At 48.0% G+C, this 23,981-nt stretch overlaps 1 protein-coding gene across 1 annotated transcript in view; it reads right to left on the bottom strand.

The window, feature by feature from the left end:
* Csmd2 (CUB and Sushi multiple domains 2) overlaps positions 1-23,981 on the bottom strand; it is a 575,103-nt gene that overhangs the window by 64,904 nt on the left and 486,218 nt on the right. Inside the window, exons 37-44 of the mRNA XM_029476560.1 lie at positions 22,372-22,476; positions 19,664-19,782; positions 19,048-19,117; positions 16,098-16,214; positions 12,631-12,840; positions 5,550-5,738; positions 2,855-3,032; positions 1,723-1,868 (exon numbers count right to left, since the gene is read on the bottom strand). Of these exons, the coding sequence (XP_029332420.1) occupies positions 1,723-1,868; positions 2,855-3,032; positions 5,550-5,738; positions 12,631-12,840; positions 16,098-16,214; positions 19,048-19,117; positions 19,664-19,782; positions 22,372-22,476 (1,134 nt within the window). The remainder of the gene's footprint in view (positions 1-1,722; positions 1,869-2,854; positions 3,033-5,549; positions 5,739-12,630; positions 12,841-16,097; positions 16,215-19,047; positions 19,118-19,663; positions 19,783-22,371; positions 22,477-23,981) is intronic.

Raw genomic sequence — 23,981 nt, 5'->3', positions numbered from 1 at the left:
AAGCCAGTAAAGAACATCTCTCCATGGCCTCTGCTCAGCTCCTGCTTCCTGACCTGCTTGAGTTCCAGTCCTGACTTCCTTTGGTGATGAACAGCAGTGTGGAAGAGTAAGCTGAATAAACCCTTTCCTCCCCAACTTGCTTCTGGGTCATCATGTTTGTGCAGGAATAGGAACCCTGACTAAGACAGTGCTCATTAACAAGAGACTAGGTAAAGGACTCCACTTTTAGGCAGTGGAATATTAGGCAACATGAAAAATGAACCAAGCATAGTCATATGCATCCATGTGAATTTTAAAAATCAAACAAGTACCACAGGATTTGCCTGGCGCCTTGGGGATGTCACATGAGGCTGTCACTATCTAGATGCTCACAGTGATAGTGATGGTGCCATTTAGTGGCCCCGGGTTCTTTGCTGGGGCCAGGCACTTCCTTGCATGGTTGTGGGGACGCCTGTGCAGGAGCCACTGCTAATCCTCTTTTGTGGATACTGAAAGCAGACATCGCAAAATCCTAGAAAGAAGAAAAGGTACCCAGGGTCCTGTGGCTCCTATGGGGCAGAGCCAGGGTGTGAACCCAGGCAGCGCTTCCTTCCAGAGTCCATGCTGTGTTGCTCTAGGGGATGGTCACACAACGTTGAAAAGAAATTGAAAGCCTGGGTCTCTCTCCTTGCTTGGGGGAGAGGCATTGACTGTACCCTCCTCCGTGTATGTGTGTGTGTGTGTGTGTGTGTGTGTGTGTGTGTGCCTGCCTGCCTGTCTGTCTGTCTGTGTATGTACACACACTCGGGCGTGTCATGATGCACCGAGTCTGAGGTCTAAGGACAACTTTCCGGAACTGGTCCTTGCCTTTCCCCCTTGTATGTGAGGCAGGGTCTCTCTTGTGTTTGCTAACACATTAATCAGGCTGGCCTGTTTGTGAGCTTCCACTTCCCCCTAGGAATGCTGGGATTGCAGATGTGCCCCCTAGGAATGCTGGGATTGCAGATGTGCACCATCACACCTGGCTTTTTCCATAGTTTGCAAAGTCAAAGTTATTGATAACGTGGAGATGACGACAGTAATCACCTCACAGGAGTCTCAGAGATCACCAACCCCCAGGTGAGGAGATAGAGGTCACCGTCAGGGAGAGGTCACAGAAGGTCACACACACCTGACTGGAGGTAGAGCTAGAAAGATTTCAAATACACACTGCTTTGGGAATGTGACTGTCATTCCATAGAGGTTCACATGCCCACAGAAATGGTTTTATAACTCTTCTCTGTTATGTCTGTTAATAATAAGACTGAGAAACATTCAGGCCCCCCAGTGAACTTCAGACTAGAAGAAAATAGGCAGCTGGCAAGGCAACCACATCTGGACTGTTTATGCTTGTCCAGGACGAAACCACTCTGCCTGCCCCTGTGCCACCAAGCAAAGGGCTCAACAGAGCCCCAAGAGCCCTGTGGGAAAACTGCCTTACAGAAGTGAGGGATGAGTAGGGAATATGGGGGGAACAGAAAGGTCAGCTGTGAGTCACCCCAGATGGCCTCTGGTGCTTCTGTATCCCAGTAAGATGAGGAAATCAATGTAGTAACAGAGCCCTGGGGTTGGCAGAGCCGGCTATAGGCTGGAAACATTGTAGCTCAGAGAGACCACCTGACTCACTAAAAGCCACCCAGCTAGCAAACACAGCCTTGAATGGAAAGCCTGGCGTGCCACACCTGACCGAGCCCTCCTACTGACCTGAGAAGGCAATGGCGAAGATCCCACCTGTGGCTGTGTCCCGGTGGAACTTGAGCAGGACCTGGTTGGAGGAGCTGTGTGCTATTTTCTTGGACAAACTCCGGGTGAAGACCCCAAGCTGCAGAGATGTCTGCTGTGGCCCATCCCTGCGCACAGGAAAGAAAAGTCCCCCATGCCATCGGCTGCCTTGAATGTCTGCTGTTCCTGGAGTCATCGGTGGCCCTGAGAGGGACCTGTAGTGGGTGGCTGTGACTCTAGGAATCTCTCTAACACCTCTCTGTGAAGTCTTCCAATAGAGTTGAGGGGAACCCTTATTCATTTGATTCTTCCCTAGACCTACCCCCACCCCCTGTTGGGTGGGCTTCTGGGTCAACAGAGGCCTCATGGGGCGGGGCTGCTGGTATCACCACAGACCACCTTTGTTAAGAGAACTGTGGTAGAACTCTTTTGCTGCTTTCTGCAAGCGCCTTGCTACCCAAGCAAAGACAATACCCATGCTACAGTTTGGGGCAAATGACCTCTTGCCTGGAACCTTACCCAATGCCTTCTTTCTGTTCCTAGCTATAGTTTGCAAATTACTCAGAGTTTTGAGAAATATTCCTCTACCCCCTGATGATTCCTGGAATGCCATTAACTTCCAAACAAAAGAGTTTTTTTTTTTTTTAAAAGTTACATATCTTTGTCCATAGATTCAGTCATCTGGGGAAAATTGTCTAGGAAACTGCCCTTATCAGGCCACTGTCTATAGAGCTCTGTAACTAAGCGTTGGTTGCTCAATTCAGTAACCATTAGAGGTACATGGCTGCTTACATTTAAATTCATTAAGATTAAACACAATTTAAAAACTGGTCTGGTGGCTGCCATGTTGGACGGCATGGACGTAAAACACCACCGTTGGTTCAGAATGCTCTGTGAGGCAGCACTGGCTCAACACATGATGACAAGAGGAACTTTACACAATGTCATGCCAAGCCTTTCCCCTTCTTAGTCTGGACAGCTTAGTTAGGTGTAAGTGGAATACAGAGTAAGCCTGCATAACTACACCATTCACTGGCTTCACTGGCTGCGGAAAGGGCCCCAGGCTGGGGGCTGCTGACCTTTCAATCCTCTCCCATCACGCATCTGATCTTACCAGACAGTGATGTAGTCTCCGAAGGGCTCTATCTGGAGCAGGCTGAGGTTGAGATGAACGCCATGACCAATGGGGACAGTGATCTGCCAGACACAGTCCTGGGAGCTGGAGTAGGGACTGGGGTATCCAGGAGAATACACGGTGCCATTAAAAGAGGTGATGTTCCCACCACAGGGGACTGCCAGGGAGGAAATGCAAACAGAAGAGTAATTGAGAGTCTTCCTCACCCAGCTGAGAACCCAGATGTCTTCCCTGTAAATCCTCAGTTCTCAGTATTATTTTGCCAGGAGGTTGGTAGAGGGGGAAGAAGATACAGGGCTGTGTGGTTGTGCCTGGCCATCACCAACATTACTCCCGGACTGCCTATCAATCATCTCTTCAGGAGCTTCTGCGGTCACTCCACCTTGGCCTCCTCTTTCTCACAGAACAGGCCTGTAGAGAAGGGGTTACCCTTGAGAGCTCTTCTGATCCCTGTCCTAGGTATGGGGAGGAACCAGTGTTAGTATTGGGGCTGCAATGCTTTTGCTGGGAGGAGCTGGTGGATTATGAAAACCTCTTTCCTCTCTGACTTGTCCTTTCTAGAGTGGCACTTCCGATCTAGTATTTTTTTAAAATTAAATTTAGCATTTACTTCTTTATTTTTGTGGGTGTGTACACACGAGGATGTGACATGCATATATGCATGTGTGTGTGTGTGCACGCGCAGGTGTATACTGAGCACTGAGGTTGACATCTGAATCTCCATCAATCACATTCCATCTTGTTCTATGAGGCAGTGTCTCTTAATTGAATCCAGAGCTTGTCAGCATGGCTAGACAGCTTGCTTCAGGGGATCCTGTTTCCCCTTTCTGAGGGCTGGAATTACAGTTGGGTCTCCACAACCACCCAGCATTTACGTGGGCTCTGGGAGTCTGAACTCGAGTCCTCATACTTGCATAGCAAGTGTTTTATATGGGTTTTGGATTTTTTTTTTCAGTGAGGCTAAGGTTGGGTTCAAATCATTGGCTATGCCACATACCAGTCACATGACCATAGACATGTAGTTCACTCTCTCTGAGTCTGTTTCCTTGGGAGTGAAATAGACTACGAATACCCCTCATGAGAAGGTGGGAACAATTAGCTAAAATGATGTATGAGAAGTGGTCAGGGCTGGAATGAAGCTCAGGGATGGAGAGCTTGATGAGCATCCATGAGGCCTTGGGTTTGAATCTCCATAATCAGTCAGTCAATCAATCAATCAACCAATCAACAAACAAAATGTTTGACTGTAGGGAGTGGGTCTGATGCTAAGGTCCTGCTCCCCAGTTGGTTCTTGATCTATCAGTAAAGATGCCAGGGGCCAATTGCTGGGCAGAAAGAAAAAGGCGGGACCTTCGGGTTCCCAGAGGGGAGGGGAGGAGATGCAGAGGAGGAGTTTTTCACCATGCTTTGGAGGGACAAAAGGTGACCAGCCATGTGAGATCTGGGGCAGAGCAGCCATAGGCTGCTTCTCCAGGCGGGAGGTTAGGGTGTTGAGCTGGGTAACTGAACAACTAAAGTTGAGGACAGATTTAGGGTGCTGAGCTAAGGGTATTGGGAAGAGAATGCTAGCCTCAGAGATTAGCACTGCCAGCAATTGAGCCAATAAGTCAGGTTGAAATTGAGCAACGTGTGTGTGTGTGTGTGTGTGTGTCTGTGTGTGTGTGTGTGTGTGTGTGTGTGTGTGTCTGTGTGTCTGTGTCTGTGTCTGTGTCTGTGTTTTTCATCCGCATATCCAAGGGAATCTGGGTGGGGGCTGGTACCGTGGCTGTTCCCAGATCTTAAGGAAGGGTAGCAGAAGCTACACTCAACATTTGGCTCAGTTTCTTGCCCGCAGACACAGCCCTTGCTTTAGGTGTCTTTCTCTATAGACCGCTACTGCGGTGCATTCACTGCCTCTGTGAGAAGCCATCTGTGGAACCCTCTGGTTCTCAGGAAATGTCCTGCTTTACTGAGGGAGAAAGTGAAACTCAGTCTACAGAGATAGAACTGACAGCTGACCCCCGAGCTGAAGCACTTTCTCCTGGGTGACTGTCCCTGCAGAGCCTGCCCATCTCAAGACTGATTCTAGCATCTCCTCCAAGAAAATTCTAGGCTGTCAGAGTAAGACAGGAAGGAAAGTGGAAGTGGGGTGTCTCTATAGGGAAAGGGAGCCACACAGCCTCTTGGTCATCTTCACTTTGGTTCTGCTTAAGGAAGAAGGCCCAAGAATGCTCCATTTCCAGAGACATGAGATTGCCAGCTCAGCTCTCATCAAACACAGGTAGGAAGAAGGGGACTAATGAGGCAGGTGAGGAGGAACCACAGTTCTTAGGAAAAGGCATCATTCCCTTCCCTTTGGGGAAGTGCCACGATCGACTCTCTTTGCCACTCAGCCTCATTGTGGTACCTTCCCATCTACTTGGGGACCATTAGCCCATCAGGGTGGATCTTCCTATGGGCCTGATATATCAATCTCTTGGCTATAGCACACATCTCCAGGCCCTTCCTAGTACGTTCTCAGAGCTCTGTCACATGGACTCTCTTCCTGGCTGGGTGGCTCCTACCTCCATGGAAACAAAATGGACAAGGCTAGATTGGACCTCCACCTTTGGAGATCCCATGGAGTAGCAGGGAATAATAGGATGCTGTGTTTCTATGACTACCCCAGGAAGGACCATCAGGGCAAGAGTCATACCTTCACACCTGGGTAGGGGGTGGTCCCAGTTCCGATTGGTGCCATGCTGACAGGTGAGGACAGGCTGGCCAGTCAGTTGATATCCTGGAAGGCACTCGAAGGTCACTGATTGTCCAACATTATAGCCAGCTCCCCTCACGATGCCATTGGCAAAAGGCTCTGGGTCTGGGCACTCTTGGAGTTCGTAGGCTAGAAAAGATTAGGAGAAACGTCACTTTATTCTTTCTGGGGACTTAACTGGTTGTCAGCTTTAGATGCATTCCTTAAATTTCTCTATGCTTCCTCTTTTTCTTGCATTGAGTGCAATGACATCTGTGGAGCCCTTGGTACAATCCTGGCACATGGGAAGAGCCCCTTAGGTGTTACTGACTGTTCATGCTTCCACTGGAAAAAGAGGCTCAAGGACTGTACTGGATAGTTTTGTGTCAACTTGACACAGCTGGAGTTATCACAGAGAGAGGAGCATCAGTTGGGAAAATGCCTCCATGAGATCCAGCTATAAGGCATTTTCTCAGTTAATGATCAAGACCCCTTGTGGGTTGGTAGTCACAATCTCTGGGCTGGTAGTCTTGAGTTCTATAAGAGAGCAGGCTGAGCAAGCCAGAGGAGCCAAGCCAGTAAAGAACATCCCTCCATGGCCTCTGCATCAGCTCCTGCTTTCTGACCTGCTTGAGTTCCAGTCCTGCATCCTTTGGTGATCAACAGCAGTATGGATATGTAAGCCGAATAAACCCTTTCCTCCCCAACTGCTTCTTGGTCATGATGTTTGTGCAGGAATAGAAACCCTGACTAAGACAAGGACCATATTGATGACAGAACTGCTGTTCACTGAACATCTTCTCAGGGTCACACATTGGTCTAGGTATCCTTATGTTGTTTATCTCGAGGCCACAAACACAGAAGCACTGAGGCAAGGGCGGGGGGCTTTCCAGCTCTGCTAAGTTAGAACCTCTGAAAACATTTTGGGGGAATAAGTCAAATTGCAGGCAAGATGGGAGCTTTTGTGGGGTTGGAGTAGAAAAGCTGCCCTCACAAGACCCCCTCCTGGCAATGGCTGAGGCCTGTCCAATAGGCAGAGGCAGCTGGGGCACTGGCTGAGCGTGTATCAGAGAGCAAAGCCTCTGGCTAATTGGGTACACTGGATGAAGAATACTCTTTGTGGCAGTAATTGGGAGCTCTCTGCACAGGGAACTGGCAGAAGGAGGAGATGGGCTATTTCCACAGCAGACACACTCAGTGGGAACAGCTGGGGATGAATGATGCTCTGCGGAAGTGGATGAGTTAGCATAAGTAATAAGAATAACCATGACCTCGAGGCTAACGGCTCCGCCATGCCCACTCTGCAGTGGTGGCTGGGCTCCATGTCTCCATTTGACATTGCAAAGGACCGTCTCGGTGGGAGGATTAGGCACATTTCACTAGATGTTCCTGGGAGGGAAGCTTGGGAAGAAGTTCAGTTGGTTTGCTTTGCAAGCAGGGGGACCTGACTTTGATACCCAGGTCCCACGTGGGCTTCCCTCCCTCCCTATTTCATTTCCTCCCCTCCCCCCTTTTTTGGGGGGCCAGGAATGGTAGTTGCAGTGTGCATTAATGATCCCGGTACTGAGGAGGCATAGACAGGCAGACCCCTGGAGCTTGTTAGTCGCCAAGCCTCTTTGATGAGATCCAAGCTCTGAGAGAGCTGGCCTCAAAAAAGGGTGCATAGCACCTGATGCATGAGGGACAAAGGAGGTGGTCTTCTGGCACACACACATGCACACATAGATACATGTACACCTGCACATGCATATACATGTGCATGTGCATATGTACACACACACACACACACACAGAAAGGAGAAATCACTGAGGTGACTGCATGTATCAAAGAACTGAGCAGACACCATGGGCATAGGTGGGCCAGAATGGAGCCATTTTGGGTGTTTTGCCCATAAAGTCTAAGAGGAGGCAGGACCCTAATTGCTCCAGTATGCTGCACTGGGAGCCTTGGTTGGAGCTCTGTGGACTCCAACCACAGTCAGACAGCAAGGAGACTGAAGAGAGCAGCCACAAAGTCAAAAGCCAGAGTAGCTTTGATGAGAGCGGTGTCACTTGAGGAAGTAGCTTTTCCAAAAGGGAGAAACTTCAAGGAGGGTCACCTGATTCCTTTCACTCCAAGACAGATCTCAGAGCCCTTCAGAGGGAGAGGTAGGTCCCGAGGAGAGGAATTATTCTGTTTCTTTTTTTTTTTATTACGTATTTTCCTCATTTACATTTCCAATGCTAGCCCAAAAGTCCCCCATACCCCCCCACTCCCCTACTCACCCACTCCCACTTTTTGGCCCTGGCATTCCCCTGTATTGGGGCATATAAAGTTTGTGTGTCCAATGGGCCTCTCTTCCCAGTGATGGCCGACTAGGCCATCTTTTAATACATATGCAGCTAGAGTCAAGAGCTCCGGGGTACTGGTTAGTTCATAATGTTGTTGCACCTACAGGGTTGCAGATCTCTTTAGCTCCTTGGATACTTTCTCTAGCTCCTCCATTGGGGACCCTGTGATCTATCCAATAGCTGACTGTGAGCATCCACTTATGTGTTTGCTAGGCCCCAGCCTAGTCTCACAAGAGACAGATATATCAGGGTCCTTTCAGCAAATGCTTGCTAGTGTATGCAATGGTGTCATCGTTTGGAGGCTAATTATGAGATGGATCCCTGGATATGGCAGTCTCTAGATGGTCCATCCTTTTGTCTCAGCTCCTAACTTTGTCTCTGTAACTCCTTCCATGGGTGATTGTTTCCAATTCTAAGAAGGGGCAAGGTGTCCACACTTTGGTCTTTGTTCTTCTTCAGTTTCATGTGTTTTGCAAATTGTATCTTATATCTCAGGTATACTAAGTTTCAGGGAAAGGGGCTAGCCTTCCAAAAGGGGAGGTCACCGTGCAGACACGTGCACCCAGAAAAACTGCTATCATTTCAAATCTGAATTTGGACAGCTCCTAACATTTTGGAGCAGTTGTACATTTTAGTCATCATACTATGAACATGATTCTTCAGAGATTTTCTTTGTATGTGTGTGTTTGTGTGTGTGTGTGTATCTGTCTGTCTGTATAGTTGTCTTAGTTAGGATTTTACTGCTGTGAACAAACACCATGACCAAGGCAACTATTGTAAGGACAACATTTAATTGGGGCTGGCTTACAGGTTCAGAGGTTCAGTCCAGTATCATCAAGGCAGAAACATGGAAGCATCCAAGCAGGCACAGTGCAGGAGGAACTGAGAGTTCTACATCTTCATCTGAAGGCTGCTAGCAGAATACTGGCTTTCAGGCAGCTGGGATAAGTGTCCTATATCCAGCAACCACAGTGACACACCTACTCCAACAGGGCCATACCTTCTAAAAGTGCCACTCCCTGGGCAAGCATATGCAAACCATCACACTAGTATATGTATGTGTTCTCCATGTGTGCATGCACATGCATGAGTGTGTGTGTGTGTGTGTGTGTGTGTGTGTGTGTGAATGTGTGTGTAGGGCAAAGGTTAATTCAGGTGTCTTCCCTGATCACTCTTCACCATGTTTTGAGCCTGGAACAACAGTTGAATGAATTGGTTGGCTACTGAGCTCCTGAGACCCTCCTACCCCCTCCCCCAGGGTTATAGATACAGGCCTCAGGCTTCTGTGGCAGGAATTTTACCTATGAAGCCATGGGATAAGTTAAGCATAAGCTACCATTTTTATGCTTTTCTGGAAATATCTGCCTGAGGAAAGACACAGAAGCAACAGCCTAGGGATGCTGGACTGTCCATTTGGGGAAATTTTGGGAGAAAGAGCTAGATTGTTTCAAGGAAATTTGAAGGGACAAATAGGCCACGGCCCATAGAAACAGCCTCTGTGGGGACAGATGGCTCTTCTGCAAAATTGGGGACCCAAAGAACCCATTCTCTTTGGAGGGGAAGCATGGGGAAGAGGGCTAAGAGCTCCGAATCTGTTTATACTCAACAACTGTGGAGAATGCACACCAGTTTGTTAGAGAGAATAATTTGCATCTATCACAAATTAGAGACCTTGGTTGAAGCAGCTGGGCCTCTGGCACTAGAGACACCCTAGGCCGAGGAGTTGGGACCATCACCACAAGAAAGCTTAATGAAAGCTGAGCTCCAGTCCAAGGAGCAGGTGGCCTCGCGCTGAGTGGCACACGGCTAGGCTTCTGATTCAAAGGAGCTTCAGGCAGATCCTGATCCCAGAAGGAAAGGCCACCATTATGTTGTCTTGGACTCCTCGGAGTGACAGCTGGGCCACCTCAGGTAGGCAGGCGCAACAGGATTCCTTCTCAAAGAAAGGAAAGGGCTGGGAGTGCCAGGAGGATGTTCTCTGATTCAGGGTATGGCAGCTGTGTGTGTGGGAGTGCTAGGTCTCTTCTGGGAATCCCAGAGCAAATGGTAGTTTTGAGTAATACCGTTTTACAAAGACAAATGGACTTGCCAGGCTGGCAGTGTGCAGGAGCCACCATCCTACTGCATGGGCTCAGTGTGTGGGCTGTGCCCGTGAAGGTGTGAGGTGAGCCTTGAGCCAACCTTGACCCAGCGGTTGCACTGTCAACGATTATGTTTATGAGAGCTGAGTGTCAGGGAGAGATTGCAGGTTGAGCTGCATGTTCACATGTTGACGTCTGAATGCCCAGAACGTCAGAAAGTGACCCTTATTTGAGTAGATGACCCCTGCTCATTCCACATAAACTAGAATGGCTGTAGGGAAGGGGGCGATCTGATTGGCTGGTGTCTTTATAAGAAGGGGGGAGCATGAGTGACCCCCATGCTACATCCCATAATGTGTCTACTCATTTACATTCCCACCAAGAGCATGGAAGATTCCTTCTGTCCCCTGTCCTTGCCAGCACACAATTAGAGGGTATTCTGAGTGCTAGGCACGTCAGCTAGAGTGTAAATGTTTAGGTTGATAAGAATACAAGCCACCTTGATTTGATCAAGCACGATATTCCTGTCTAGAAACATCACATTGCATGGTACTCTTTCTTTACTAAAAATATATGTGGGCAAATACTTTTTATTTACATTATTTACATTTTCTTCCCAGATGCACACACACACACACACACACACACACACACACTCACTAAATGAAGAAAAGAATAAAATTTAGGGGTTGTCTTTGGGAAATAATCCCATCCTGTGGCTATTTTTTTTCTTGTTTTTGCTCTTTAACAAGCTGAATGTGCTAATGAATTTTATCTGTATAACTACAAATTAACATTGGATATGGGGAATTGCAAGGCAGCACTGTTGGCTGTTACAGTGGATACACTGCTGGCTGGACAGAAGACGGCTCCTTCCTCTGTGTAGGGGAAGGGGCGGAATTAGGAGAGTAATTTGACTTCCATGACATGTGACATAGCCTGTGTGTGTCCACCCAGCCAATGCCTCACCCTGAAGCCTCATCCCCTAATGGGAGGATATTTGGAAGCTGGGCCTCTGGAGGTCTCCCCTGGAGAGCTGGGCTGGGTCTCTATAAAAGAAGCCTTACAGAGGTCTTTAAATCCATCTACCAGTAAGGACACAGAAAGAGGGTGCCACCATGAACCAGAGAGCATGCTCTCCCAGACATGGGATTGCCAGCACCTTGATCTTAGACTTTTCAGCCTCCAGAAGAGGGAGGAATGGGTTTCTGTTGTCTCTGAGCTGCCAGCTGCCAACATCTGTTACCAGAAGAGCTGGCTGGTGTCTCCTGCTCACTGAAACAGCTGTACAGCTGCAGGGTTTTAAAAAGAAATGTGTACCAGTATTAGCAATATATAAATATATATGGGTATCATATATTAGCATAATATATAATATATAGCTATAAATCTTATATGTTATAGATAACATATAGATAATACATGTTATAACATATGTATGTATGCATTCATGTATACACATATGCATGCACAAATGAATGCATGTATATATGCAAGTATGTATGAATGCATGTATGCATGTATATATGCACGTATGTATGTATGTATGTATGTGCATGTATGTTTGTATATATGCATGTATATAATATATGCATGTGGGAGGAAGTGAGTGAAAGGAGCTGAGTTGGGACCAGAGCAAGTACTTCTCTCAGTGGCACTAGGAGAACATTCAGGGCAGAAGTTCCACTTGTGTGGGGCTGCCCCGTACAACCGTGCAGCCAGTGCTGATGACTGACTGGCCCCTCACACAGAAAAGCCTGAGTTGCTATGAAGGGGATTTTTTCTGGGAATGCACTTAAGGAGCACTGGGTTTCATGTGAGGAGACAGATCCTATGCCAGCATACAAGTGAGTCGCCTGAGGAAACAAGGAAATGCCATTTGAGGTGAGTGCTGTTAACACTTGGAATTCTCTATTCTCTCACTGGGAGCTGTGATGGTTTGTATATGGTTGGCTTAGGGAGTGGCACTATTTGGAGGTGTGGCCTTGTTAGAGTAGGTGTGTCACTGTGGGCTTGGGCTTAAGATCCTCACACTAGCTGCCTAGAAGTCAGTATTCTGCTAGCAGCCTTCAGATGAAGATGTAGAACTCTCAGCTCCTCCTGTACCATGCCTGCCTGGATGCTGCCATGTTCCTGCCTTGATGATAATGGACTGAGCCTCTGAACCTGTAAGCCAGCACCAATTAAATGTTGTCCTTATAAGAGTTGCCTTGGTCATGGTGTCTGTTCACAGCAGTAAACTCCTAACTAAGACAGGAGCTTTGCTGGGAGCCTCTCAAAGTCAAGAGAGATGGCGGGCAGTGGGTGTTGGGGATTCCTGGGAGAAAACTGAGGGGTTACTTGTCTAGGAAGCTCTTGACTCACAGCCCTAGACACTGTGGAGCCTCAGTGGACTCTGTGAGGCCTGTGGCTCTGGCACAAACTGGGCATACCTTAGCTGTCTGTCAAACTGGGTTCGGTAGCTGTGAGGTGGGATGCGGAAAGGGAACTGTCAATCAGAAGCCTCCACAGAGACCTGTTGCCTCTCAGTCCATCTGGCATCTCCTTTGTATGCATAAGATGAGGGAGGTGGGTGGCTGTGGGTCAGACACAGGGTTGGCAGTGAGCTACTGTGGCACTCTTGTTCTTACCCTGGTACTCCAGCTTGAATCCTGGCCGGTTCTGGGAATGGTCGCTGTGGAAGTACACGATACTATCATGGGACGTGGAGAGCAGGGATCCAGGCAGCTCACTCCCGCTGAACCTTCCCATCATGCGGCTGGTCTCGGAGGGGCCACTCCGGATTTCTAAGAAGTCGTGGTTGGGCTCCGTGGAGAAGTTCAAAAACTGGATGTGAGCACCTGGGAGGAGGACAGAGGCAGACAGTGCTCAAAGCCGCACAGTCCCCCTCCCGGAAGGCTGTCCTCCCACGGTGACTCTTCCAGGGTCCAGAATCCCCACAACCACCAAAGCCCCAACCAGGCAGCTCTCCCAGAGCACATTCTGAGCTTTGCCCAAATAGTCTGGCCATCAGGGCGGATCAGAAAGTCAATAGGCTTTGCAATTAGAAATAAAGGCACTACTTTTTTTTCCGAGTTCCACCTGCAATCTATTTGATTTCATGGAAAGCTGACTTCATGATTCCATTTGAACCATGTCTAATATCAATATAAAGATAGTTTCTCTAAAATAAACGTTTAGTTAAGAAATCACAACCCACTTTGACTCAAAGGACACACGTGGCCTTTCTTGCGGGTGTATTCTAGAATCTTGAGGTGACTCTGAAGGACATGGTGAGGAAGCATAAATCGTCTCACCTGATCCACTGAAGTCAATTGAAGTTTAGACTTGGGACCTTGGTGGGTTAATCAAGATCTCTTAGCCACCTGTCAGGTTACATGGATTTAATTAAGCCCCTGGGGTACATATTTACATAAGCCACGGAGAGAACTGAGGTTGGAACAGAATCGCTGGTATTTGTTTACAGACAAGGGTTTTCAAAATTGGATCACTATGGGAAAATGTTCTCCAGAGAAACCGATTTGCCTATTTGTGTAAGAAATGCCCACATGTTCACTGCATTGTTAACTGAGAAAAACAGGTTGGAAAAAGTAGACACTGGATATAGAAAAAAAATGTAGATGTCAATTGTGATTTCTATATTTAAGAGCCTGGCAGAATACATACTCGTTTGCTAGTAATACCGAGTGAGCATGTGCCATGGGCTCGTGTCAGGCTAGGCATGGCCCAGGATGAGCGAGGTGGGACGGTCCTGGTGTTTATGAGCACCAAGCTGTTACCTAAAGACCTCTTCATGGTGAGGTCACAGAGTTTGATTTTTGCAATGTGTTCCTCTGCATTCTCTGGATTGATAGGCTGGCCCCTTAATACAATGGTTTGTGTGTCTTGTTATGTTCAGAGCAATGGCCAGATGGGTGCTGAAGAGCTTTCATCTCCTGTCCTGTCCATTCACCTTAACTCTGTGTTACAGGATTCCATTCTATACACCGCCTGCTTCCCCAGCTCACTCTCCTCCTATGAACACAGATTCCTTCCACACCACAGAGCATCTTTCTCTGAACCATCCTGAACCATTATCTGTAGAGCTGTGCTCTCCAGTCTTTGTCTGTGCAGCCTCCCATGCTGGAGAACTCTGCAGCCTGTGTGCCCAACTTTGGGTTCTATTAGGTGTGTGTGTGTGTGTGAAAAAACCCAGGGTTGTGTTCACCACCTAATGGCAGAGGCACGTTACTGCAGAGGCTCTTTAAGCAATAACATCTTGTGTTCTAGAGGAGAAACAGGGTGCAGGAGCCCACTTGAAAGCAAGAGATCCTGGTATACCACTGGACCTGCAGCAGGCTCATTGTCCAGAGCTGGAAGACAGATGAAGGAGCAAGGGACCAAGTGCTTTGGTGGCTGAGCACAAAGACTCAGAGAGGACAGCCACCCACTTAAACTTCAGTCCCAAGCTTGAAGACACAGCAATAGGAACTCTGGTCCACCTTGCCCAGTGTCTCAAATCTCGACGCTATGAAGATTGCCAAAGTTGTCTTCACTTTTCCCAGTTTCCTTCAAGAGATGGCTCTAGACACTAGACTCTAGCCTTTGAGGGTCACCCCACTGTCTGAGAGCCCACCCCTGACACTATTAGTGATACTCAGTGATGCTTGCAGACAGGAGTCTAGCATGGCTGTCCTCTAAGAGGCTTCACCCAGTCGCTGATTCATACGGATGCAGAGACCAGTGGCCAAACATTAGGGGGAGCTCTGGGACTCTTATGGAAGAGTGGGGGATAGAACTGAGGGTGCCAGAGAGGGGGAGTCAAGGACACTACAAGAAGACCTACAGAACCAACTAATCAGGACCCATGGGAGCTCATAGAGACTGAACCACCAACCAAAGAGCATGCATGGGCTAGACCTGGGCCCCCTACACATATGCATATGGTCTCCATATGGGTCCCCTAACAAGTGGAGTAGGGGCTGACTCTGACTCTGTTGCCACCCTTTGAATCCCTTTCCCCGAGTTGGGCTGACTTGTCTGGCCTCTGTGGGAGAGGATGTAACTAATCCTGCTGCAACTTAATGTGCCAGGGTGGGCTGGTACCCACGGGAAGTGCCTCCCTTCTCAGAGGAGAGGAGGATGGGCTAATGGGAGGAATGGAGGTAATCAGGATGTAAAGTGAATAAACAAATAAATTAAGAAAAAAAAAAAAGAAAAGAGCAGTCTCCAGGCTGAGGCTAGTGGACTGAGAGGTTCCAAGCCTGTGTTTCATGGAAAAAGGAGATGGGGGTGGGGAACACCCAATGGGGCATGGTGGTTACAACACTTTTTACATGTCACAGTGAAACCTATTACCTTGTAGAGTTAATTATGCAAATATAAACGGATAAGTCCCCAGGACAGTTCTTTTCCTAGGCATAGTGCAGAATTTGGGCAAAGGGACCCCTATGATCAACCCCTCAGTTCCTTGTGGGCACAGAGCCTTAACTGTTTGGTGCCGGCAACCAGGGTTAAATTATGTTGCCATATGAATTTAGCAATTACAATTTGCACCTAGACTAAGGTCCTTCGCAGCCAACAACCCCCATGCCTGGAATAGTCCAGCTTCCTCTCTCAATCTCCGGGCCAGCTAGAATGTGTCTATGAAGGATGCCAACTCAATTTCATATTGACCTTGACTCAATTTAATTAGGATGATGAATGGGACAGGGGACTTAAAAGCACAACCTGAGGTCTAGACTCAGCAAAATGGATTTCCTCTTCTTTTTATTCCAGGTAATTTCTTTCTTTTTCTTTTCTCTCTTTTTAAAAAATGGTCCTGGAGATGGAACCTTGTGCCTCTCAAAGGCAAACTCCCCAGCCCACTCTTCCCTCAGCTACGTCTCTCGTTGAGTTTCTGATTCTATACCCCTGCGTTTAGTTCAGGGCTCAAACCCTTAACCTTTCTCCCCGTACACTCCAATCTCTGCCATTCCCAAGACTGCACCAGACAGCAACGGATGAAGCCTAAGAAGGACAGTGGTGGGTGCTGAGCTTACGCTGGTGTGGGGCAGTCAGCTTGTTTAATCTAGGCCTGGGCTCAGAGCTCCTGTCTCCCTGGAGGCTGCAGACTCACCAAAGCCCACGGGCAGCGAGATCTTCCAGGAACAGTCCATATTACTGGGGTAGTTGCCTGGGAAACCGGGGCTCAGGATCACCCCTTCCATCTCTTCCACTGCTCCCCCACATTGCGCTGTGACAATGAGAGTCAGGTTAGGTCATCAAGGAGAGTGAAGGGCTAGGCAAGGGTCCAGAGCTACATTTTAAAACAGGTCCTGAGTCATAAACCTAAATGAGAACCCAAAAAGGTCTCCCCGAACATCTGTACCCACGGGTAAAACCCAGAATGTAAAGTTAGGACTAAAGCAAAGGCTAGGATGCCAGGAGAGCCAGCATTGACCATGCCCTTCATAAGTCAGAGACCTCAAAAAGGATATGCAGGGAGTGACAAAACTCTGTTCCAAGAGAAGTCCTCCAGTCCTTACATGATAGCCCAGCTCTCTCTCTCTCTCTCTCTCTCTCTCTCTCTCTCTCTCTCTCTCTCTCTCTCTCTCTCTCTCTCTCTTTCTCTGAATCTAGTTTTCACAACTGCAGACAAAGGATGGAAGGGAAGAGAAGGGACCAGCACACATTGTGTCCTCTTTGTGTGCTTGCAACTGCACCAGATCTATCTTCTATGGGGTAGGGTGTCTGGCTGTCAAGGCTCACCATGACATTTAGCTATGACAGAGGGTCTGGAGACATCTGATTTCAAGTTGTGAGGGACACCTCCGCAGCTGCTCAGTTGAAAACCATTTTGTATTTTACATTCTATGAGGAAAGATTATGTGAAGAAGAAAGGGGCTAATCAGCCATGGAGGCCCATGGGGGTGCTCAGGGAAGGAAATGCCAAGGGTCCAGACCAGCACTTTCTGAGCAGAAGGTGACTAGGAAGCTAAGAAAAGTCCCACCACTATGTCACAGTGCCCGCTGCACGTCCTGTGGGGCCATGGGTGAGTTCTACGCCACCCTGACCCTTCCAAGCCCAGACTCCAAAGCAGCAAAAAGGCACTAAGAACAGAAGCCATTTCAGGGAGTTGCTGGGAGGGGACTCGGGGAAGAATGCGTTTCACTTGGTGTAGGAGAGCTGATGTATGCAGCAGACGCCATGAGTGGCAACTCATGCTCCTATGGTTTCCTGGGCCAAGCCTTTGGAGTACACTGGGTGAGTGCCTACGGCTTCAAACCACAGATGTGACCCACTCTACATGCAAGTGAAAGTGCAGAAGTGAAATTCTGTCATGCCAGTGTGACATTCCCTTGACGACCCACTACTTTCCTGGGGACACGTGGGGTATGCTTCACTATCAGCCTCGCATTGAAAAACCTTCCCTTTCCACTTCTCATTTCTCTTTAACCTTCGAAGGAAGATTTCTGGGCTGGGAAGATGACTTATCTGGTAAGGTACTTGCAGTGTAAGTGTTAGGTCCTGAGTCTGGATGTCCAGCATCCATGTAAAGGCCAAGTGCAGTGCTGTACCTGTAATCTGAGTGCTGAGGTGGGGGTGGGGAGAGAAGGACTCCAGCAAACCTAGCTCAACTGGTGAGCTCCAGGTTTAGGGAGAGACCCTGTCTCAAAAAAAAGAAAATCTGGACAGTGGTTGAGGAAGACATGCACAGGCACACACACCCACACCACGTGTATATACAACACACACACATAAACACACATTCACCAAGTGTATACACAACACATACACATCAAGTATATACATAATACACATCAAGTGTGTACAACACACACACACACACACCAAGCGTATATACAACACACACTAAGTATATACAACACACACACCAAGAGTATATTCAACACACACCAAGTATATAAAACACACATACACATACACCAAGTGTATATACAATACACATTAAGTGTGTATAACACATACACCAAGTGTACACAACATACACACACCAAGTGTATATACAACACACACCAAGTATCTACAACACACACATACACCAGTAAGAGTATACAATATACTAAGAGTATATACAATACACATCAAGTGTGTACAACACACACACACACATACACCAAGTGTATATACAACACACACCAAGTATATACAACACACACATAAACCAAGTGTATATACAACACACACCAAGTATACACAACACACACATACACCAAGTGTATATACAATACACATCAAGTGTGTATAACACACACACCAAGTGTACACAACATACACACACCAAATGTATATACAACACACACATACACCAAGTATATATACAATATACTAAGAGTATATACAATACACATCAAGTGTATACAACACACAGACCAAGTGTATATACAACACACATACCAAGTATATACACACACACACACACACACACACACACACACACAGAGAGAGAGAGAGAGAGAGAGAGAGAGAGAGAGAGAGAGAGAGAGAGAGAGAGAATGCATCCCACTGGATGCAATGGGAAGCACGTTGCTTGGAGCCTGTCACTTAGGAGACACCCAGCTACTATTTGTTTCTTACTCTCTTGACCTGACCACAATTCTCTGCAGCATCAATGTATCTGTTAAAGTCCTCAACATCTCCCAGCATGGGCTAAGCAGTGAAGCCAAGTCAGGTCCTTATTTTATGTGCAATCCACAACATTACAAGCAGGTTTGTTAGTCTGTTCTTACTTTGACAAAGTCATGAGATAAACCCAATGTGCCTAAAAATGTCTTCTGGGCTCTGGCTGGTTTTGTGGAACCACAGTGGCCCCAATAATATTCTAAAGTAAAGCAACCTTGTTGTGACTTTTTTTTTTCAAGTTGGTGGGCAGAGCCTTCTAGAAGCCAGGACAGCTTTGAATGAGAGTTAGAAATTACAAAAATGTCTTTCAGAAACTACTGACTTGGAACAAATCCAGAGCATCAAAATTTCTTTGGACTTGAACTTGAACACAGCAACACAGCTGGGAGCTCTGATCCCTGGGGATTTGGACCTTAGTGGATTTCCAAGTCGGTTCTCTTACCAATGCAGAGCGGAGGGGGGTAGTTCCATCGACGCACAGTCCCGGGCATGCAGGAGATGTGGGCATGGCCCTGGAGGAATCAGAACAGAAGTGGGTGAGAGGTTCCCAGGGGCATAATTATACACATAACCCAGAGCAAGGGGCTCACTCTAGGCCTCACGTCAGGGGGTAAGACACACGGGATACATACAGACATACAGACACATGGGATCACCTTGGGATTCGAGGTAAGACAGAAGGAGAGAGATTTGGAGGGGAGAGACCACTTATTAGAAGCCATCACTAAAGAATTCTCATTACAAGAGGTTTCCTTGTGAGTTTCCTCTAATTACTAAATTCCCTCATGGGCCCTCAAAGGGAAATTAAATTTTCCTAAAGTCCAATCAAATCAGACTTTGCAGGAACACATTTCGGGCTGGATTATTCAAAGCCTTTACCATCACAAAGTTTGTTTTTTTCGAGAACAGTTCCAGGAGTAGAGAGCTGTCCCCAGTGTGTATGGAGGTCACACCCATCTTTGATAGATATAGCTGTATTGTTACAGGACTGGGCAATCAGCTCAGGGGACAGATGTCTGCTCCCTACCCTTGGGTTTTGGTTGAGGAGAGGTAGGTACCTGGAGGGCATATCCTGGCTCACACTGGAAAGAGACCACGTCGTTCACCAAATAGCGCTCTCCTGTCTTCACCCCATTGCTGGGTACAGCTGGTTCGGGACAACTGCTCAAGCCCACGGCTAGACAAGCCAGAAGCAGGGAGAGAGAAGGATGCATAAGCTTGGCAGGTTGAGGTGACAGAGGCTGAGGGTACAGCTGGCTGCTTGGGGTCCAAGGCTTGTGCCTTCCTGGGCACTTGCCAACCTCTCTACTTAGCATGCTGAGGAAGTCGGAACATGTAGGACGGAGGCTCACCAGGTCAAAGCTGGGAGAGGGGTGCCACTTCAGGAACTGTGGGTGTTCTATGCACCCACTGAGCTCAGCATCAGGCTATCCTGGCTGCAGACCCCCAGGCCTGTCTGAGCCCCTCCAATGTCCCTCTTGCGCCTGCTCTCAACTTCCCTCTCCTTCCTCTGCTCTTAGAAGACAGTGTCTGTAGCAGGAAGAGAGTTGGCCTGAAAGAAGTTGGCCCACCAGCAAGACTGTCCCCTGGTTCCTAACTCAAGGTCAGGGCAGTCCCCTTCTCTAAGGGGAGCCCCCCATGGTTGGCCCTCCATGCTCAGCACTAGCCCTTAGGCACTGTAGGATCTAGTCACAGCTCGGAGCTGCTTTCAAGTCACCCAAACTTACAGTGACTCTTGCAATCTCTCCTTGAGTCTCTGGCCCTCCTTACCTATTCTGAAATACACCCTCATGACTATCATGGATAACTCAAGGACCATCAACAGCAGGCCACACCCCCTCCCATGATTCACTCTGTGGACTCTCAAATTCTCCCCTGTTCAATTTTCTTGACTTAAAGTCCAGCCCATGTTCCTTCCGTCCAGTTGTACTGATCGTCCTGCCTAGGGGTGGCTGTGATATCATCATCGTGGTCATCTTGGGAGGAGCTGCTCTTTCTGAGCCTGTCCCCTCATTTCACCCGATTGCTGCAGGCCTTAACTGCCATCTCATAGAGAGGGTGACAGTGGCCCCTAGTGTGCTCTTATGCCACAACATTGGGATTCAGGACCAGATCAGTGTGACTCCAGGTCTGTCCAAGAGCAGTTAAATTCTGAGGTCACATAAGCACATTCCAGCTGTAAGATGTATGATGTAGACCCCTGTGTGCTGGTGGACTCCATCTCACTTCTCCGTTAGAGCTAGGAGACTCATAAGGGCATGGAGCTTGCTGGATAGAGGTCTTCTCTCCTTCAAAGTGTGCGTTGCACCAAAATAGGGCTGGAAAGGGGTCAGCAGCCTGCATAGCTATATGAGCTGAGCCTGGGAGGTTTGAGAGAGGGTGGCCTTCCCTTTCCTGGTGGCTCCCTTGAGAGATGCAGGCTCTCTGGGCAGCCTATCGGTAGCCACATGTCCAGGAAAAAAGGATAATGGATTACTTGGCTGCCCAGAGAACCTGCCACTGGCCTGTCTCCGGAGTCCTTGGTCCACTTTAAAGATAAAACTCTGATAACATTTTTTCCTCCTGAAGAAAACTGACGTATGATAAAGTATACAAGTTATATGTGAATATTCCGTGTATATCCTATGCAGTTGTTATATATGGATATGCTATGTGTATCCTATGTAGTTATTATATGTAAATATGTCATGTGTATCCTATGTAGTTTATATAGGTATACGTTCTGTGTGTCCTACATAGTTGTTATATGTGAATATGCCATGTGTATACTATGTAGTTGTTATGACCATTTGAGGATATATGTTGTGTTTTAGCAAATGTTTGCACTTGCAAAGCTAGAGGGCATCGCCAGTGGTAGAGTGGTTGCCTAGCATGTGAGATGTTCTGGGTTTCACCCCTAGTACCACAAATCCCCAACACAAACACAAATAAAAAAGGAACACACTGCAGTCACCCCAGAATACACTGTTGTCTCCTCTCCCCATTCCCAGACTGCATATGTGCCTCTGAGATGGGACTGTGACACTTAGAAATGAAGTCTGTTGGTGGCTATGTCCCAGCCCCTCAGCAGTGAGACAGAGGCCCCAAGGATGAGGGGTAAAGTAACTGGGAAACCGAACATGAGGCTCTTCCTCGTGGCTGACTGTTGGGATGCCCTGACCATTTCGTAGGGGAGCCCACAGCGCAGTGACTTAAAAACCCCTATTGGGGAGGTGGTAAGGATGAAGGAAGATTGGCCATGTCTACAACATGTTGCAGGCCTCACCTACAGGAGCTCTATGGTGCCTTCAGGTGACAATGAGGAGCATCCTGGGTCCAACTGGCCCTTCCTCAACCACCTGGAGAAAGCTCACTCTTCTAGGAGACCAAGTGGTCGTCTGCCTAACTTCTGGTGCTGGCCCCATTCTGACCCTATCAGATCTTTCCATGTGTCCATGTTGTCGCAGAGAAAGCCCCACAGCATCCCCTCCATTTCCTTATATCCAGGATTATCTACTGGGGCCAAGGCTGATGCTGAGCACTGTCCACTCAGGCTCTCGGGTATCTAGAGGGTTCAGACGTCAGTGGGTGCTAGATTTATCCCATTTTGTTAAGTACACAAGCTTTAGAGAGCTTCGGGCCTGCTCTAATCCTCTTCCTGTGGCCAGTGGTAGGCTTCAGTGGAAAAGAGTGGGTACAACCCAATCTAGCCCGCATTGAGGGTAGGGATCCAGACACTGTTCCCACCCAGAACCCCCTCCTACCAGCCATGACCCCAGATTCTCACTCTTGTATTCCAAGTGGAAGCCAGCAGCAGACACACTGATGTCAGAGTAGAAGTGGAGATAGAGTTGGTTGGAGGTGCTATTCAGGAGGGCCGGTACTGTCGTTCCTGGGAGAGAAAAGCAAGGGTCATTGAGGGGTACCCTCCTGGGGACCAATTCCTACCTAGCTGCTCTGTTTCTACTGCCTGTTGATATTCTGCACCCAGGAATACCCCAGTGTCCCCCGATCAAACCTACTAAATGACAAATGCTAGGTAGACAATGGACCAGGGAAGGGAGGCCGTGGATAAGCAGTGCCATAGACCCATGCTGCAGGCAGGGATACTCCTCACTGAGAGGGCTGGGAGTCTGGTCTCTACTTAGTCATCTTCAAAATGATTCCAACATGTACATCTGTGTGGTCAACTCAGCAGGGCAGGCAGGCGGTTTGCCTGGGTGTGCATGAATCATTTTTCTATTCTAGCATCTAGAATCTCTGAGCCTGGGAAGATTCAGGTGACCTCCTAAGCCATTGGAACAAACCACACACGGTGCTCTGATACATGCTAGGCTTTGGATGGGCCGGGGTGGGGGTGGGGATCCACTTTGGGGGAAAATTGGGTTGTTCCTTTAAAAAATGAGGCAATGGTGATTCTGTTTCTTTATATACGCTCCTGAGGATAGGCAAAGCATGTGACGCCAGACCCAGCGGCTCGACTAGGCTCCAGAGAAAAAAGGTATGATGACAGAGCACCCTAGCCAGTCATGGGGAATTGGAAGTGTGGGGCTTGTGTGACAGTAACCTGCCATGGAAACTGGGTGGAGAGATTTCAGAGCTCTGAGTCAGAGAGTCTCCATGAGATGAGAACAGGCCAGCTATGTCCACCAGTGCCTGGCCAGCCAGCCTGCCAGTGCCTGCCTGCAATATCGTGGATTGCTTTTTAAATATTTTACGCTACAAGACCTTGCATGTGGATATCCATCCCAGCGTTAGTCACAGCTAACGGCTTCATACTGAATGCGACACAGCCATCCATTGAAGGGTGGGTGGGTAGGTATCTGAAGAAACAGCTTGCTCACACAGCACAGTGCTGATTCAAATGGACAATGGGCAAAACATGTGGAAGCCTGACAGAAGCCACATGGTGTAAGATTTCATTTGTATGAACTTCTTGGACTACGGAAAGTCCATGGGAATCGAAAGATCAGTGGTTGCCAGAGTCTGGGGGGCGGGGCAAGCGGGGGATGGAGACTGAATGCAGTCCACACTTGGTTTCTTTTCAGGACAATAGAAATTAAAATTACTCTGGGATTAGTTAGAATTGATGGTTGCAGATCAACACATACAATTATGTGGTCAGCACAGCGGGGCAGACAGTTTATCTGGACATGCATGGATCTTTTTTCTATCTTAACATCATGGATTTCTGGGCCTAGCAGAGTCAGATAATTTCTCGGGCCATTGAGCAAAACCATACACCACACTCTGGCACATGCCTGCCGTTGGATGGCAGTGGGGAATACCAAGCCCCATTCAGTGGTGATGATGGTGGTAATGGTGATGATGATGGTGATGATGGTGGTAATGGTGATGATGATGGTGATGATGGTGGTAATGGTGATGATGATGGTG

This window comes from Mus caroli, chromosome 4, assembly GCF_900094665.2.
Source record: "Mus caroli chromosome 4, CAROLI_EIJ_v1.1, whole genome shotgun sequence".
Taxonomy (NCBI): Eukaryota; Metazoa; Chordata; class Mammalia; order Rodentia; family Muridae; genus Mus; species Mus caroli.
Note: the sequence above shows the minus strand (reverse complement) of the source record. Positions and strands in the feature narration are given on the sequence as shown.